This window comes from Anarrhichthys ocellatus, unplaced genomic scaffold, assembly GCF_004355925.1.
Source record: "Anarrhichthys ocellatus isolate YVR2014 unplaced genomic scaffold, GSC_Weel_1.0 scaffold14, whole genome shotgun sequence".
Lineage (NCBI taxonomy): Eukaryota > Metazoa > Chordata > Actinopteri > Perciformes > Anarhichadidae > Anarrhichthys > Anarrhichthys ocellatus.
This window is the reverse complement of record NW_022280044.1, coordinates 1,930,426-1,944,477: the sequence shown is the minus strand read 5'-3', so window position 1 is coordinate 1,944,477 and position 14,052 is coordinate 1,930,426. Positions and strand designations below refer to the sequence as shown.

General features: G+C 41.7%; 1 protein-coding gene across 1 annotated transcript in view; it reads right to left on the bottom strand.

Annotated features, from left to right (window-relative positions):
* gabbr2 (gamma-aminobutyric acid (GABA) B receptor, 2) overlaps nt 1-14,052 on the bottom strand; it is a 155,535-nt gene that overhangs the window by 42,366 nt on the left and 99,117 nt on the right. Inside the window, exons 9-13 of the mRNA XM_031853813.1 lie at nt 9,350-9,430; nt 8,368-8,518; nt 7,886-8,018; nt 6,673-6,780; nt 2,799-2,921 (exon numbers count right to left, since the gene is read on the bottom strand). Of these exons, the coding sequence (XP_031709673.1) occupies nt 2,799-2,921; nt 6,673-6,780; nt 7,886-8,018; nt 8,368-8,518; nt 9,350-9,430 (596 nt within the window). The remainder of the gene's footprint in view (nt 1-2,798; nt 2,922-6,672; nt 6,781-7,885; nt 8,019-8,367; nt 8,519-9,349; nt 9,431-14,052) is intronic.

Below are 14,052 nucleotides of genomic sequence, written 5' to 3'. Positions count from 1 at the left end.
CAGGAAACTGAGTAACTAATGGTCCTTCTACTTGCGCCAATTACTGTTAGTCAGTCAGAGCTAGTCTCACCGGCTCATGAGCTCTATGGAGACCATCCACCATGGTCCCATTCCTCAAATAATCATCTCCATTGTGTTCAGACCCGAAATAGCACAGTGCTAAAAAACACAAGGGGATTTGTTGGTGGGGGCATGTTGCCACAGGTAGAGGAGAGAAAATGAAATATGATTCAGTAAGTCCAGTTTGACCAATGTGTTGCCCCTGCCGGAGCAGCCTCGTTGACACTGATGAGGAGGTTGTGTTATTTGATAATATCCGTCTGAACGAGGCCTATCTCTCCTCTGTCTCTGGTAATAGTGCAATATGTTTATTATTATTTTTCTGTAAAATGCCCCAAATTGTTTATTACCATAAACATTTTGTTTATCCATGATGTGTTTTCACTTTCCCTTGCCCCACTTCCCTCCTTACCCCACTTCTGGGTATTTGGGTTGCCATCTGGTTTCTGGTCCCACCTGACAAACCTGGAGGCCCAGAGGAGCTCCAGGCTGCCTCTCCCACAGCTGAGCCTCAAGGGTCCACTGCTGCTGGTGCTGAAAATCTGGCAGGCCAGGCAGGCATGTGGAGTCTCTGCCCCAGCCCAGGCATGCAGATGCATAACCCCAGGGGGGATGCACACTCCTACACTGAGTGCTTAATATATTCACAACTCTCCCCTGGCCGGGGGCTTAGAGTCTGAGAATACTCCACGAGGACCCGACTGCATACACTGACAACATTCACAAATGAATATGTTAAGCAAGGCTTTGCTACACCCTTTAGGCAGGCTTAAATATATAAGTGGCTATCATCACAAAGGAAATATGGCTTTGTCTAGAGTTGTACAAATGTGCTAAGTATACCTTCAGAGTACGATCTAAGGAGCACAAGAATGTAAATAAGTCTGGCAAGATATCATTCATCCCTCCACTAGTTTCTTCCTCAGCGATCTCCCACAGGAATCTTTCCATCAAGGTCTAAGACAGAAAAACACAACCTCAGAAAAGCGGACCAACTCATACTTCTCTTAGATAAGCACTATTTATCACTTCACAGGTTTTTCATTTAATTGAAGACACAAAAAAGTCAAAACTTGGTGCCAGACAGTGTCAGCTGGCCTTCGATCCCCCACGGGACCCTTGGCAACAATCAAGCAAACAACATGAAAATCCATTCAAAACCATCAAAAGAAGTCTCCATAAAAAATCCACCATTAGCCTTCCACTGCAGTGATCTTCTGATAACCTCTGTTTAGTAGATGGGTCAATGGGGATCCAACCAATGCTGTTGATTTCTGAGGATTCTGGTCTCTTGGGAGCCAGTTAGCAGTCTTGCGGCCTACATTCAGAAGTATAGGGGGACTTGAAAGACAACTCATTTGGGAAAATCTCCACTTGGCCATATTCATAGTGTGTGGTCTTCGAAGACAAACGATTTAATTTCAGCTGCAGTGGAATAATTGCTCCTACTTGTCAGTTGTTAGCAGCAGCAGTAAAGTAAACATAATCTCTCCTGTTCAACTGAGTTACTTGTCAGCCCATAAAGTGAATAATACATAGCAATGTAAAATAGATTTTTCAATAATGCTATTATTACTTCGATATAACCTATGACATGGACATATCCGATAAACAGGTAAGAAAGCAAAACCTACCAGAGGTTTTAACGCGCCATCAGATAACACATTATTGTCGTCTTCTTTTGAAGACATACCTTGATAAATTCACAGTTATTGAACCCACAGCTGCAGTTACAGATCAGTGTCACACACAGATAGAGTTCCCACCCTAATAGTACAGTATCCCTCACTGCACCAGCTCTATAACCCATTTTATCATTACACTACATTAGTTGCCCTCTGCCTAATGCGAGTCCATCTTTTTGTCTGACAACTTAATAGATTGACGAACGAACGTGTCCTGCAGCCTCTTATGCTTAACCAGTGGCACAGTGATCCATCTGCTTAACAGCATGAGGGGATATTCTCAAAAACAAAAAAACACGAGACTCAAAGCTACTTTAATATATTCAGCTCAAAATCTTCCTGACTCAAGCATTTAACCCAAGGCCTAAGTGTTAACCCGTACAGACGTACCAAACAGTGAGGCCATACTATGTATTCAATTCAGCAGAAATCTGCACAACCAAAGCTAATAAATCCTCTGAGAAAATAAATATGCAGTTGTGCCTTCCTAATTCACAGTCTGCATTCCCTTAATACCACTGATAGTTATGTGCTAATATGTCATGCCGAAAAACACATTTTAAACACCGTCAACCTTTGACGCCAAAGCTACAATATGTTCATTTTAGACAATTGGGTGCACAGCTAGACTAATCCTGTACCAGTCTCAGAGAATCTGACTCTAACCAATCGCAACAAAGCAGAGTTCATTTCTACTCTACACCACGCCACCTCTCCAGCAAGGAGAATGTGATGCCAAGTGTCTCTTTTCCAACAGACCTTGCCAAAGTCTCACATCCAAGCTGGCAAATGTCCGGCCATGGGATGAGCGCAGGAGGCAGCAATGGCTCACATCCTGACCCAAAAATAACAAGCACAACAAAGATGCTCACGATACAGCCCAAGGCGGACATTTTCTTTGCCTGAACTCCAAATACAGAGGCATTTTAAGCAAGAATCTGTGTCACTGGGATTCTCCCAGCTGGGGCAAATCATGTTACATCAACATAAAAAAAAACACAATCAAGCGAAAGTTTAGACGACATGTGAAAAGACATTGAAATGAACACTGACCTCCAAGCTGTACTCTTCCACCGTCCTCTTAAGCGGGTCCACAATCTGCCAGCAAATGAGGATGCATAAGTCGATTAGCAGCATCCCGCCAACGATGATCAACAACTTCTGGTCCTTTATGATCTGAAGGGGGCGAAAACAACATAAGATGCTTGTATTAGCCGAATAGTTGTGTAATTATATTTGTTGTCTGTGGAGCCATTTTAAACATTTCTTTTTGACCACTGTAATTATGTGATTCTCATCCCATCTCAGGACCTGGAGCCCTGCTGGTTTCATTCAAACATCTAATCAGGGACTGATTACAATGCATTTAGCTGCAATTAACCACCTACTAGGATAGGAAACCCGCCAAACTGTCCAAAAGTCCAAAAGATCAAGACCTAGTGCACAATTTGATACTGACACATGTAGTATATATTTAGCAGGTTGCACTCCAATGGCCCAGGACTGAGAACCAGTGGGGGACATTCAGTCCATCAATACTCTGCCACCGGAAAGCCAGGATTTGTTACCTTTTGGCCAGAGAATGTGGAAAAGATCCACCAAACAAGAGCCAATGCTGTTGACCACCAAAGCCCCTCTTTTTAACCATGAACTTTAGAGGGATGAAAGCCGTGACCTGTTTGTGATCTTTATTTATAATAGTGTTTGACTCTCTGGAACAGCAGATCAAAGGAAAGGTCAGGGAACACAGGCTGGGCTGTGTTTGGAGAGTATCATGTAGCCCAGATGCAGCACAGTGGTCTCACGTAGGTCTCCATCCGCCGGTGGGGCATGAGGGGGTTGTTTTTTGATCTGGTGTCTTTTGATGGTGTTGTCATTGAACAAATAAGACAATGGACATTTCTTGTAGGAATACTGCAATGCTTCAGGGCAGCTTAGCGGAAGATATAAGCAGAGTTGGACAAATGTCTGCTTCAAAGCCAATGAAAAAATATTTGACGACAATAAAAATACCTGTACATTTTGGTCAAATCTGGCTGAAAAAACTAACATTCTATCATTCCAACAAGTAAATAGTTGTGACAATTTCAGATATTTTAGGGAAATTTACAAAAGAAAAAGCTCCACCATCTGCTCAACTGTGATATGTTACTCTGCCAACTGCGTCTGCTAGACAAACTATGTAATGACTCTAAATTACCTGAAGTGTTATGTAATACTGGCACTCAATACATATCTACTAATGTGTCTACTAATAGATTTGATTCAGAAATAAACAGAATCATTTAAAACATTGAATGTGCAACTTGATCCTGAAATATAATTTTTTTCTTTTTATTCTCGACAACTAAGCAAAGCCCACCCACTGCCCGTGGGATGTGGTTCAAAGCTCTGAAAAACTTAAGTTCTCCCTGAGTTATGAGTATTGTTTTCAAGGGCAATAATGAACTTTCACGCTCAAATACATGTATTTTATTTTTTTAAACTTGGTTGCATAAAAACAAAAATCCATTTACTGTGTAGTGTAAACCAACAAGGCCATGGGCTAGCTATGTCTGCTGGGATACTGTAACATAATTCAAGTTAAAATGTGTAGGGCGCTGTAACAACAGTATGCTACTACTTATAAACAAGATCCAGGAAGTGGGGTGACATGTTATTTTCAACTCAACTGAAGTGAACGTGTGTACATATGTGTCTATGTATGCAGGCACGTGTAATGAGTTAATGGGTACAGTGTGTTTGTTTAGCTTTGCCCTATTTCTGTGTGTGTGTGTGTGTGTGTGTGTGTGTGTGTGTGTGTGTGTGTGTGTGTGTGTGTGTGTGTGTGTGTGCACATCCAGCAATATATCACAAAGGAGTACTCATCAAGATAGGCAGACTGACAAATAGCTGCTACAGGGGCCTTGGAGTAAAGGGTTGTGTTTTGAAAGTGTGTATGTTTATCTGTGTCTGTGGTGTGTGTATATAGAAAAGGAGGACGTTGATTGACAGCCCCCCCCCCCCCCCCACAGCGTCTCTGGCACTGAGCTCTTTAAGAAGTGAAGGAGTGCCGGCCGTAGCCCGCCGAGAGGAACCCTTATCGAACACACCCCTGATTTACAATCTGTGCACTCCTCGAAAAAAGGTGGAGGGTAGTCTGGGAGAAGGACTGAGGGATGCAGTTCCAGCCCCACTGTTAACTGTTAAGATGGTTAACACTTGTGGTCGTCCCTCCCCTGACAGCGGTTGACAGAGATTTCAGGGCAACAACAGCAACTATCGCTCTTCTGAAGCCAAAGCACCTGCACTTAATCAGTGTGGAGGAAGTGTGATGCGTCTGTGTGTCCTGCAAACAGACCCAGGCCATGAACCAACAGATAATACATCTTGAGGTTTAAGGGCCAAAATATGCAGTCGGGGTAAATGCCGCTTGTGAAGAAACATTGGTTTTGTCTCTGTTAGCCAGGGGAAGAGGGTGGGAGAGGGGGAAGTGAGCCAAGATATTTGGGAATGAAGGGTCAGGGCAAAGCTAGAGAGCTCAGAGAGGCAAAATTGTTTTGTTTTCTTTGACTTTCAATAAGACAATGAATAAAAAAAAAAATGAGGCCATGCAGGTCAAGTGTCATTCAGTTGGAAAAAGCTGAAAAAAAGGGGTGTTGATCATTTCCCTGACCCCATCGCAGAGTTGCAGTGGAAACAGATAAAGCAGAGCTCGGTCATGACTCCTTATCTTGTAACCTGTAATCTGGACTATCTGTGTCTTCATATATCCTTTGCCCTCTTTTTGCAGCTTTCCCCTTTTTCTTTTCACTTTGTCCAACCTACTTTCTTTGCCATTTTGTGCCATGTTGTTTGTCTTGTCCCTTGTTCTGCCCTGCTTTGCCTTCCTCCGTCTGTCTCTCCACCCTCCCTTCTGCCAATCCCTCCAACCTCTCCGACTCTTTGATCCATCCCTCTTTCCTCCCTCTCTTCCTGCTCTCTCTCTGGCAGGCCACCCACACTTCCTCCAATATGCAAGAGGGTGAGAGAGAAAGAGAGACAAAGAGAGGGGAGAGCAAAATCTATAAATACAAAAAGGCCAACACTCAGTGAGCTCGGCACCACTTTATATAACTAGGCCAGTGAAACAGATTGTGTCAGATGTTTAAAAAGCCATTTTTATTTCTGAATCCTTTTTTTCACAGAGAAGATTCTAAAAGCAGGTGCCAGGGGCTGCCAATCTTTGTTAAAAAGTACGAGTGTGAATACAAGCCCCCTCACACAGTGGGCAATGATAAGCTTCCTAAAGAAGATTGTCAGGTCTACATGTTTTATGGAGATGTTTGTGGTTGTGTGAATGTTTATCTTATCCAACAGATGTAAATGGTGTGATAAGAAAAAAAAAGGTTCAGAACCAGATTCAACCAGAATAGATTATACACATTTTTTGAGGCGTCACATTGAGCGGCAAAATCGAATCATTTCATCCTTGAGACCAGGTGGCCATTTTTGCAAAACTTCAAGAAATTCCTTTATGGCATTCCTGAGATAACGCGTTCAGTGACCTTGATCGTTGACCTTTGACCACCAAAATCGAATTAGTTCCTCCTTGAGTCCAACTGGACGTTTCTGCCAAATATGAAGAAATTCCCGAAAGGCGTTCCTGAGATATCACGATTACGAGAATGGGTACGTACGGATGGACAGACGGACAGACGGACAACCCAACAAACATAACGCCTCTCAACTGTCGCTGAGTGGAAGCATAAAAATGTTTTTTTTTGATAAAAAAAATCAAAGTGCATTCGTCAAGGAGGCATACAAAGTACAAGTACTAGTATTTGAGCCATGTGTGTCATAATATGAACAATCTAATTATTAACTTCTGCTATAAATAGTACTACTTTGAATTAGCTTTTAATCGCTCTCGTGTACATTTCATAATATATATAATATTTTTCAATACCTTCTTCTTCATCTTTACATTCTTGAAGATGGCGTGCACTCTCCAGGTCTTGGCAAACATGGCGCCAAAAGCTGTTGTGTATCCAACAATGAGGATCCATGTCCGAACCTATCAGAACAACAGGGAAAAACATAATTGTGTCACGTCTTAAACTGGTGATCAAGGCCTAAAACAACATCTGATCTGACAGGTATTTGCATTTTTCTCAAGATCTTCATTTAAAATAGCCTTGTGAAGACTTCTAAAAATAAGAAGCTGTCAGATTAATTTTTCTTCTCTAAGTGTGGTGCTCTGGGAGAACGTCCAGGACCATGGAAGCTGTCACACTCCTAAGAGCATTTCATCTTAATGAGAAACAAAACGTAGACCTCTTAGTGCTTTGGCACAGAGGACACTGCTGACGTGTTTTCAAATATTAGAATTTGAATAAAGACTATGAATAGCTACAGAGTGCTTCTGTATACTGTATATGTTTGAATGCTGCATGTGTACAAGTTTGCTTTTTATATGCATGTGTGTGAGCCCTTTCTGCGCCGCAAATACTGCAAACCCTTCACACAGTTACGCATGGCTCTCTTCACCTGCCATTCACTAACATATCTAGAGAGAGGAATAAAGCCAGGCAGGGACAGAGCACTGTGTAAAGGAGACAGCAAAAAAACAATTACACTATACATTCTCAAGGAGACCAGCACATATTGATTGGTGGCGAATGGATCAACCTCTGTGGTCCTTTGCTGAAGAAGCTTGTCTGAAGTGACGCGCTCTGTTTTGGCTCTGCAGCAAAGCTTCAGCCAGGTGGTGGCAGCTCGAGACGTGCCCTGCCTAACTTTACGCTGGTGTGCATGTGTGTGTGTGTGTGTGTGTCTCTGTGTCTGGAAGAGGGTATCTCAGTGGAAACTGGTTATCACTGTAATCAAAACTCTTTAATTAATCCAGCATCTACATAGTCACACAGTAATGCTACCTGGGGGGAGACACTTAATGTGCTCCATGCTAGCTAGAGAACCAGAGAGAGATCCAATCCCTTTTCACTTATGGTCGGTCACACAGTGCATGTGATTAGTGTTTCAGCAGTATTCTCCATATTTTAGCTCATGTACAGAACTATTTTGTTTGCCACTGGGCAAGGTTCGATTGAATAAGACTGGGAGCCAACCCCAACTTCTATTCATTATTTTATGTATTACTGAGAAGTGTTGAGGAAACTCACAGTGCAGAGGGTCTCAAACTCTTTGTCAGAGACGAAACCTCCATCCAGGCCGAACAGGAAGATAGAGGCGTAGGAGAGCATGCCTCCTAGGATGATCAGGTTGTTCATGTAGGGACTGGACATCTTGATCAGTCTGGAAGAGAACAGATGGTTAGATTACAATATAATATATTAAAATAGAATAGATGCTATTCACCAGTAATACTTCAGTAGGATATTTAGGTATTGAGGAGAGTGAAATGTGAAATAGTAATGTACCTGTAGACAGTTAAAGGTTAATCATCATTCTAATGCTTCATCATTCTTTTACTTCAATATTTCCTGTGGTTCTTCTCTTCTTTTAATCATCCCCTTCTTCCTTCTCCCTTAACACCAATCCCTTATTTACTTTCCCGCTGCACCATACGTTTATCTATTTCATATGACCCCTCCCTCCATCCTCCTACTCTCAAAGCTGGGCTTCACCAATGCTGAATGCTGACCTGTGGTTGCGGTTCTTGATGTTGAAGAACAGGAAGGCCCCTGCCATGAGCATGCCTAGTATAGTGATGGTGGACAGGATGCTGTATAGGGGTACGTTGATGTGGCGCCGCTGCAGACGCACAAACGTACGATCCTTGGGAGGCTCTACACCTATGAAGAAGATGCCAAAAGTCTTTGTTTAAGGGTGGAAATATAGAAAACAGTGGATTTCTGTAAACTTCTCCAGAGAGGTTTCTCTCTTCACAATTTAAGACCTGCTTCCTTCAAATCTTGATTCGTTCAACCACAAAATAGTGACACTGCAGTGATTTGAAACCAATTTCCTGGTCCTCCGTTACCCCTAGTCGAGTGGATGTATCTCAATGCACCACAGTCAAGTTATTGTGGTTAGACACTGCACTTTCTTATCTTTTGCTCTATTTTTCTCCCACCAGTGTGCCAATCGATTGCACTGGCATCATCTTACACATCTCCACTTACTGTGGTCAGGGATGTGGAGACAAGCATCTTAGATGGTACTGTCCAACAGTTTCTTTATGTGGGGCAAGGCCGACAAGATGGAGGGAAAGTGTGAGGGTGGTGAAGGGGGGAATAGCCAGGGGAATTAAACAAATTATTAAATATGCCAACACAGGCCAACCACGTGGGAGGAGTGAAAAATGGACTGGTAAATAATTTAGCTGATGGAGGACAGTTTAGAGCGGTAACGGAGAGCGGCGAGTCCCTATACGGAGTGGTGGTAGTGTCTGAGTATGTCTCTGAGTGTGTGTTTGTTTTGGAAAGAGTTTGGGTTCAAGTGAGCAACGACTTAGGGAAGTGCGGAGCAGGTAAGTGATTGGCTTTTAACATATATATATAAACACACATCAGATGCATCAGGACACCTTTTTCTTCTTGGGTGAGTTTTACATCCCTGAGGCCACGCTCACACAGTCACACACAAATGCATGCACAAACACTCATATCTAGTGTTCTTCATACCTTGGAACCTTATGGAGTTGTTGATGAGGTCCAGGACATCAGCAATTGCATTGTACTCTCCCACCTTCACCTCCCGGCCCTCTGTTAAAAAACACACACACACATACGAAGACATTAGAATAAATATGTGTACTTTAACTGTCCAAACTGGCTACTGGATGAACGCACCCTTTTTCTTTCACTTTCTAGACTGGTGTTACAGTTTTATCTGCAGCAAGAAATAGTTTTAAAAATCAACAACAGTCTTTATTAGGTTACTGGGAACCATGACTGTCTGTGCAAAAATGTCATCCTGGATGGCAATCCATCCAGTAGATGTTGAGATATTTCCGTCTGGATCAAAACGGTGGACCAACCGACAGACCAACTTTCCTATCCCTCGAGCCCAACCATTGGCTTAATGGTTACACCCGTTTTGAAGTTTCTTGCTTGGTTTTCCAGCGAGTCATGTTAAATATCTCACGTGGCAGCCGGAAGGCTTTTCAAAATGTAGCCCCAATGATCCGTATTTCGTGAAAATGTCACAGAGGTTACTTTGAGTGAACAAGTAAATCTGATTTAAGCACTTACTGGACACAGAGAAGAATGGTCCAGCTATAAAGTGCACAATCTAGCCCATTAGCAATTTAACAAAATATCCCTGACATTAAATTTTAAGGCACTCAGTTAAATTATCTTTTAAGATTCTTAATTTGTAGATTTCAGATAAAGCTTAATATGGACAGGAAATTGTCTTCCTGTTGTTTTAATTATCAGTTTATTTCACCTCAAGGAAACCTAAAGTGCATCGGGGTAGGGAATCATAGAAACAAGCTAACAGATAAAAAACATTAACAGCAAACAAGCAAGAGCAGATTTCAATGATAAGAATCTCCAACTTATGTGTAAGGAAATAATGAATAAAGGCAACCGGATCTGTCATCATCTCTGTTTTTATACTTCAATATACACCGACTTAAGTGTCTCCTAGATACAGTCAAGGGATTGTAAACTTATGTACTGTACATCCCAGACTGAAAACACCACTGTCTCTGTGGTGTTCTGTACAAACGCAGCTATTTCAGGATTTAGTGTTTTCTCTTTTAGACACAATAATGAGTCCCTCAGGTGTAATATTAAGGGAAGCATGACCTTGTCGGACAAGCCTGGGCCTTCACTCTTCTTGAGGGGATGGATGAGTTATTCTGATTCATTTTCTGTACGCACTACAAAGAACCTGCATTTTCTTCTGGTGTGCATGCACAAATCTGTCTCTGCGTCTCCCTGTTATCACTGTCATAGGCCCATTGAACTCCTCAGCAGCATTGTCCTTGACAAGGAAAATGACAGATAACATCAGCTTATGCGGCATCACAGGGCACTGTGCTCCCCTCTGCTCTCTGTGAATCACCTCATTTGATCTCCACTTCTGGCATCAAAGCATCAGTAAATGTTGAAAATATTAGACAGGCTGTGAGTAACAATTTCAGACCAGTACATTTTCATGTGCTGTATACACAATCAGGATTTGTATATCTCTCACGTCTTAGTGCTGTGCGAGGATCAATAACCATGTTTGCCTTGACCACGTCCTTTGTTAGGATCTAAACAGTAGGAGGGATTAAATATCCGCACTCTTCCTTTGAGATGCTTGAATACTATCCTAGCACTCTATCCCCACAGGGAATATTCATGGCTTGTAATACTCAACCTGTCGCTCAGTCTGTGCGAAGACATTTCACACCTTTTTGTTGGATTAGTCACTTTAAATATCTTGAAAAATCAGTGAGATTTGTTAACTGGACGTGAGACAACTTTTAGTTTCCTAACATTATATACTCGTGACAAAATAATGTAAGAATAAGGCTAGTGACTTAAGTAAAATACCTGTTGCTGTACTTAAGCACAGTATTGGAATACATGTGTCTAATTATTGACACGCTAAATAGATTAAGAGTTTTTTTTGATAACGTGTCCTCTTTGGAGCAGAGCCTCATGCTGGTATGAAAATTCAAATATCAAAGTGGTGATTGCTGGAACTCATTTGCAGTATAACTCTTTTATAATGCTGAAATCCAGAGATCATTTATCAACGCATGCTGACCCGTCTTTACAGAAGTGTTTGTAAATGTGATTGAATTAATTTAGAGTTATTTTATATTCGGCTCACATTAGTTTGTCTTTAATCGAGTTCATGATTTTTATTTTGTTTCATGTCAGATCTGTGAAGTTCTAACATCAATAGAAAGGCTGTTTCATTTAAACACATTGGTAGTACAGTTCAATGATATTCTTGTGAGGTATTTAAATTGAAAAGCTGTGAGAAGACTATTGCCTGGAGGTAAACTGACAGCAGTGAGGGTGATGCTAGTTCAAATTCCTGTCAGAAGATGATAGAAAAGCAGGAAATTAATTCTTACATGAGGGTTGTTGGAGATAGTAAATCCTATCATTTATCTCTAAGATCCAAAACATCTTAACCTTTTATGTATCAAAAGCTCACCTTATATGTATCATTGAACCTCTCATCTTCTGACAGAATGACAAACGCCATGTTTCCTTATCTACCTGTGCGTTGATTTAAAATCTGTACTCAGAGGGAATTTCAAGACCTCTGGTAGTGAGCTATCTCTTATCCTCATGAGAGACAGTGGGAATAAGAGCCATTGAGGCCCCTGACTAAGAACGCCTGACAGGGGGAAATGGAGGATCAGAGTCTGAGGACAGATGATAGGGTCATGTTGAGGATCACTGCCTTTTGAAATATTCAAGCCGGGGCTGTCCCTCCTCTCCTCTCCAACCAGCTCAGGCTCTCGGTGTGTCAAAAAGTGTGACAAATTCACGACCCTCGACAAGTGAGGAAGAAGTGATGGAGTGAAGGTTAAGGAGGGATGGAGGAGGAGTAATAAAGCTACAACACGATAGCGAGAGATAGATGTAGCATACGGGAGGATTTGGTTGAGGGAAGTGTGCGTTGGAGACCGAGTGTACAACCATTTCAGGGAGGAGAGACAGGAAGAGATAGAGAAGGGAAAGATGCAAGTGTGTGTCGCAAATCAATAGAGATGTGTGGCGATGATTCAGGCAAAAGCTGAAAAATATCCCCCCCAAAAAAAATCCAGCCCTAACACTACGGTAATTTAGTCATGATACCATTTACTTCATTTGTTTATGCAAAGCTGCCAAACCCTTGAGACAGATGCCCCATCACCACCCAGGCCAATAGGTTAACCTCTCACCACAAACGCACACACGCACGCACACACACAGTTTACTCACACACAAGCTTTTGCTTAAGGAGGTTCCCAGCTGAGTAAAATGACCATGAATTATTAAGTGGCAGCCATGATAACAGCTGGTCAAACTGTCTTCAATGCTTCCTTTCTTATCTCCTTCAGCATAGGGTACACTGGACCATCCTTTATGAAGGCAAAGGAGATAATGTTGTCCCCCAATTCCTTGCAGCAGCAACATTTAGAGTAAAGAGACACACCATTCGGATGTCAATAACATCCGCAGTTACTGTTTAACTCAATAATTCTTAGCTGGTATGATTTCTGTTCTTGGACTTACTTGAATTGTGCAGCATTGAGTTTGTCACTGTACTCATGTCCTATAAATGAAGTTGCTTTAAAACAAAAACTAACTCTGTAGCCTAGTGTAAGTGCAGTCGGATTCTAACACCGTGGCTGCCTTTCCGTTAGTCCTCATGAATTCTCTCTCACATCTTTCTTGACCTCAGGGCGCTTTCCATCCAGGTCAAAGAAAAGCGTCTGGTAAAAGACAGCGGACGTAATTTGTTATGAGTGCGTCTTCATCAGAGTCAAACAAATCCAAAAGTCACATTCTCTTAACCTCATAAAAGCCCGTACAATATCTAAAAACCACTCCCCTAATAAGGATCTACTACACATAAACTAGGAGAGTGGGCTACAAATAGATTCTTAATTAATAAAAAGTACATATATCAGAGATATATTAGATCACATCCATAGACCTTTCAAAAACATCCCATTAAATCAGCAGCAGCAGTAAATAGCCTGTATCAAGCAATATGAATAAGTGATGAGCAAAGCTTGACAGAAGCCTATAAAAAACAAGTCAGACATTGCTCTTCATGATGTCCTCAACTTTGTTGAGTTCAGTGACCCAGAAAGCTTCTCTACATAGCAATATGTTGATAATATCTCCACCTCTGGGGGATGGTGTAATTCTTTCGATCCCCCAAAGTTTAAGAGTAGCAGGAGAGCCATAATTACATTGAATATAGTTACATTTGAATGCATAGTCCAGATTTTTGATCCATGTGGCAATCTTGTGCTCAGCTATTCTTTGTTTAATTTGACCAACATAGACTTGCCCGCATTGACATTTCAGGATATGTGTAGAATAACAAATGAAGGATTTGATGTCCATACAAATTTACAAAGTCTTACTTTCATACTACAGGTTTATTTACTGTATTAATTTAGTCTTAGTTAAATTAAAAATATTGAAATGACTATAAACCATGTGGTCTCCTTATTTGTTACAGCCCACTGAGCCTGGGCTGTAACAGCATTAGCATACTGTACATACACGGTCAGTCACCAACAGAGGCATGCACACCAGTATGTTCATAAGCACTCACTTTCTGCTCTCTATCTCTATCTCTATCTCTCACACACACACACTGGCACACACACACACACACACACACACACACACACACACACACACACACA